General features: G+C 61.0%; 1 protein-coding gene across 1 annotated transcript; it reads left to right on the top strand.

The window, feature by feature from the left end:
* The first annotated feature begins 8 nt into the window (after window positions 1-8).
* Window positions 9-3,648, top strand: LOC116547672 (transducin-like enhancer protein 2). Its single transcript, XM_032273542.1, has 5 exons — window positions 9-296; window positions 380-477; window positions 734-797; window positions 1,254-1,298; window positions 3,469-3,648. The coding sequence occupies exons 1-5, from the start codon at window positions 273-275 to the stop codon at window positions 3,631-3,633; spliced, it is 396 nt and encodes a 131-aa protein (XP_032129433.1). The 5' UTR covers window positions 9-272; the 3' UTR covers window positions 3,634-3,648.
* Window positions 3,649-3,973: the final 325 nt, after the last annotated feature.

Raw genomic sequence — 3,973 nt, 5'->3', positions numbered from 1 at the left:
CCGCGCCGGCCGCCGCGGCTGCCCTCGCCGCGCCCCCGCGCCCCGGCCGCCGCCCCCGCCCCCGCGCCCCGCGCGCCCCGGCCCGGGGAGGGGCTCCCACGACCCCGCGCTTGGCGGGGGGCGCCAGGGACTCCCGGGTCCGCTGCCCCGCGCCGTCTCGCCCTCCTCCCTCTTTCTTCGGGCAGCCCCCCCCCACTTCAGCCTCCCCCACTCTTGCCGCCTCCATATCCTCAAGCTCCGGTGGCACTGGGGGGGCTTCTCGGATCGGCAGGATGTACCCCCAGGGAAGGCACCCGGTGAGTGGGGGGCTGCGGGGAGGGGGCCCCCCGGGGTCCGGGAACTCAGACCCTGACGCCCCCCCTCTCCAATCCCCCCCCAGACCCCGCTCCAGTCCGGCCAGCCCTTCAAGTTCTCGATCTTGGAGATCTGCGACCGCATCAAAGAAGAATTCCAGTTTCTCCAGGCTCAGTACCACAGGTGAGGGGGCGCCCCGGGGCCCGCGGGAGTTCACCTGGGCGCCGGGCCTCCGGGGAGGGGGCGCGGGAAAGGCCTCCAGGTGGAAGCGCAGGTGCAGAGGGGTTTGGGGACAGTCAGAGCTGGGGCACGGGGAGCCCGGGAAGGGGCGGGGAGGGACCGGGACGGGAGGTGGGGGGATGGGGAGATGAGCCCCTCACTTTGGAAGCCGGCCCACGCGCGGCGGGTGGCAGCCCCTTGCCCTCCCTCTCCTTCCCAGCCTCAAGCTAGAATGTGAGAAGCTGGCCAGCGAGAAGACGGAAATGCAGAGACATTATGTGATGGTGAGGGCACTCAGGGTGCCAGGAGCCGGGAGACGCGGGGGAGACGCGGGCAGGGCTTGGAGTGGCGGTGGACTCAGGGGGAGGTCCCGGCCCCACTCCCAGCCTCGTCTTCCCTGTCTGTCGGTTGGGCTGATTGGGATTTCACGCTCGCTCTCTCGGAGGGCCCCCCCAGCCCTGAGAACAGTGAGGCAGGGAGGACCCCTCGCCTGATTGGGCATCTGTGCGGCCAGGGCCTGTGGTCACTTCTCCCTGCCCCACCTCTCTGGGGAGGGTAGAGGGGGCCCTTCCAGGCAGAGCCCCTGCTTCCTCCTCTGGGACCCCATGGAGCTGGGGGGCTCTGCGGTCCTGCTGTGATCTCTGCAGCCTGGGGGGCTCTTGGAAGACCCTGGCATCGCCTGTCTCCAGGAGGACGCCCATTTCCACCGCAGACGTTCTCACTTGGTTTCTCCTTTGCAGTATTATGAGATGTCTTATGGACTCAACATTGAAATGCATAAGCAGGTAACCGGGTTGGGGTTAGGTGTGTTCAGGAGGGAGGGTGGGGGGTCTGGAAGCCACAGGAGGGACCCAGTGTGGGCAGCGGGGCCAGAGCACACCTAGGGAACAGGGGTCTCATCCCGAAATCCCTGCAGAGGTCGCAGAGGGCCCATCTGGGGCCAGGAGGACAGATTTCAGCCTCCTGAGAGGAAAATGAGTCTCAACCTCTGAAGACAATGTCTCTCAGTTGGAGCCGTCCAGCAGAGAGGCAGGCAGCGGGCAGGGGCCACCAGGCATCCCCATCAAGGAGGGCACGTGGCAGAGGCAGGGCAGCCAGGCCAGGGAGGCTGTGGAGATGATTTCTGTCCCAGAAGGGGGCTGGATGGCCACTCTTAGAGGTCCTTTTCAGCCCAGAGAGTCTGAAGTTTTGAGATGGACCCCAGGTTCTGTTGCTGTTTTGAAGCTTCTGAGATTGATCTCCGTGGGATTGGCTGGAAGGTTCCGAGATTGTTCTCCAGGCCATGAATTTGATGCTGTGGTTTAGAGTGTGACCTCATTATTCCAAGAGAGACCTCAAAACTCTGTGGCTGTCTTCACGGCTTTGAAATTGACCCCAGTGCCATGAGGTTCTGAACCTCTTCCTAAGCTTCTTGGTGTGATCCATGGTTCTGAGATTGACCTTAAGATTCAGAGATAGAACTCAAGTTTCTGAGATTGACTTCAGATTTCTGAGATTGACCTCATGGTTCTGGCATCAAGGTCCTGAGATAGACCTCAAGGTCCTGAGATTGACCTCAGAGTTGTGAGATAGATCTCAAGATTCTGACATTGACCTCAAGGTTTTGAGATTGACTTCAAATTTCTGAGATTAATCTCAGGGTTCTGAGAGTGACCTCAAGGTCCTCAGACCTCAGGGTTCTGAGATTGACTGCAAGGTTCTGAGAGTGACCTGAAGGTCCTGAGTTAGATCTCCAGGTTCTGAGATTGACCTCAGGGTTCTGAAGTTGACTTCACATTTCTGAAATTGACCTCGGGGTTCTGAGATAGACCTCAAGGGTCTGAGATTGTCCTATCTATGTGCAGATGTGTGTTAAAAGGTCCTGAGGCTGTTCCTGAACTTACGATCCCCAGGTTCCAAGATAGACCCAAAGATTCTAAAATTGACTTCAGTGGTCCATTCTTCATCCTGAGATCCTGAGACTGATCAGTGGTTTCTAAAGGGATGAGAGGGGTCCCAAGCTTCTGAGATTTGTGGGCTCCTAGATTCTATCAGGATATTAGATTCAATGAGTAGAGCTTTGTATTGGGACTTGCTGGTGGCTGGGAAGGGGAAGGGGGTGGGCTGGGAGTGTGGGGACCCTGGGGGTACCCACCCTGGCATGCTTTCCTGAGTCTGGGGGGGCTCTGGTCGGTTCTGATGTGCGCGGGAGGGGGCCTGTCTGCTGAAGCATGGCGTGGTCCCATGGGTACTTGAAACAGACCCTCTTATGGGGTGCCAGACACCCTGGGATCCCGGTTCCACTCTCCTGGTGGGAAGAGGAGACAGACCCCGCCAGGCACACAGCACACCTGTAACTCAGGCAGAGGCAAAGCGCTAGGCCTTTGTATACCCGCCCCTTCCCCACCCACACGCTCTCTCCCCTGCTTAGTCTCTCTGGGGCACCTGGGCCCAGAGGCTCTCCAGATGAAACCCTTCCAGGTGGAGCGCCGAGATCTCCACGTGGAGGCATCCCCAGCGGGCAGATCAGCCCGGGGAAGCGGATGAGGCTTCCGGAGAGGGGCCTTGCCTGGGAGAGGCGTGGGGCCAGCCAGCGCTGGAATCTGGGACTCCAGGCGGAGACCCCTTCCCTTTGTTTCTGCTGACCCCAGAGCCTCTGAGTGTCCGTGTCTGAGGGGGGTGTCTGTGCGGCCGCCTCCTGCAAATCCCTGGTGGTTGTGCGTCGGGCAGGTGTGCATCTGTGACTCGTAGGACCTCACTCAGCCTCAGCCCGGGTCTTCCCGGCTCCAGGCCACCCCGGGCCTCGCTCAGCTGAGCAAACAGCCTGGCGGGGCTCTGAATCCGGCCTCGGCCCATGCCTAGCTGGCCCGAGTTCCCTCCGTGCACCTGCGGACGCCGCCTCCCTAACCCTTGAGCCTCGAGCCGGGTTGCCAGTGTCCACCCCGCTCCAAGCTTCCTCTCCTTCCTTCCTGCCAGGCGGAGATTGTGAAGCGCCTGAGTGGCATCTGCGCTCAGATTATCCCCTTCCTGACCCAGGAGGTGAGCGGGCCTGGGGGTGGGGGCAGGAGGGGAAGGAGGCTGGAAGAAGATGGGAGGGGGTCGGTCTGGGAGAGGACGCCCCAGGCGCTGATTGTGCAGTGATCTGCAGCCCAGATAGAGACTGTTTCTCACTGCAGTAGTCCTCAGCCCTGAGGCCGGACACCCCGAGGGAGGTGTTGGCCGAGGGTGAGAACTGAGAGCTTTTTTCCTCTTTGATTGGAAGCTAGGCGGAGAGCTGACCCCGTGAAGCCCTGCGGGTTGGCTGCCCGGGTCTGAATCCTGGCTGTGTGGCCTCTGGCGGGACACCTGCTTGCCTGGTTTTCGTTGTTGTTTTATTTTGAGACAGAGCCTCAGTCTGTCACCTAGGCTTGAGTGCAGTGGGGCGATCTTGGCTCACTGCAAGCTCCACCTCCTGAGTTCTAACAATTCTCCTGCCTCAGCC

Source organism: Sapajus apella, unplaced genomic scaffold, assembly GCF_009761245.1.
Source record: "Sapajus apella isolate SASKATOON/1434 unplaced genomic scaffold, GSC_monkey_1.0 scaffold4101, whole genome shotgun sequence".
In the NCBI taxonomy this organism is placed as follows: domain Eukaryota; kingdom Metazoa; phylum Chordata; class Mammalia; order Primates; family Cebidae; genus Sapajus; species Sapajus apella.
Note: the sequence above shows the minus strand (reverse complement) of the source record. Positions and strands in the feature narration are given on the sequence as shown.

Excerpts from the sequence above, each read along its gene's own strand:
- LOC116547672 (XM_032273542.1), top strand. The coding sequence starts at position 273 with ATGTACCCCCAGGGAAGGCACCCG. Across the intron at positions 297-379 it reads ACCCCCAGGGAAGGCACCCG|ACCCCGCTCCAGTCCGGCCA; the intron begins GTGAGTGGGGGG and ends ATCCCCCCCCAG. Across the intron at positions 798-1,253 it reads TGCAGAGACATTATGTGATG|TATTATGAGATGTCTTATGG; the intron begins GTGAGGGCACTC and ends TCTCCTTTGCAG.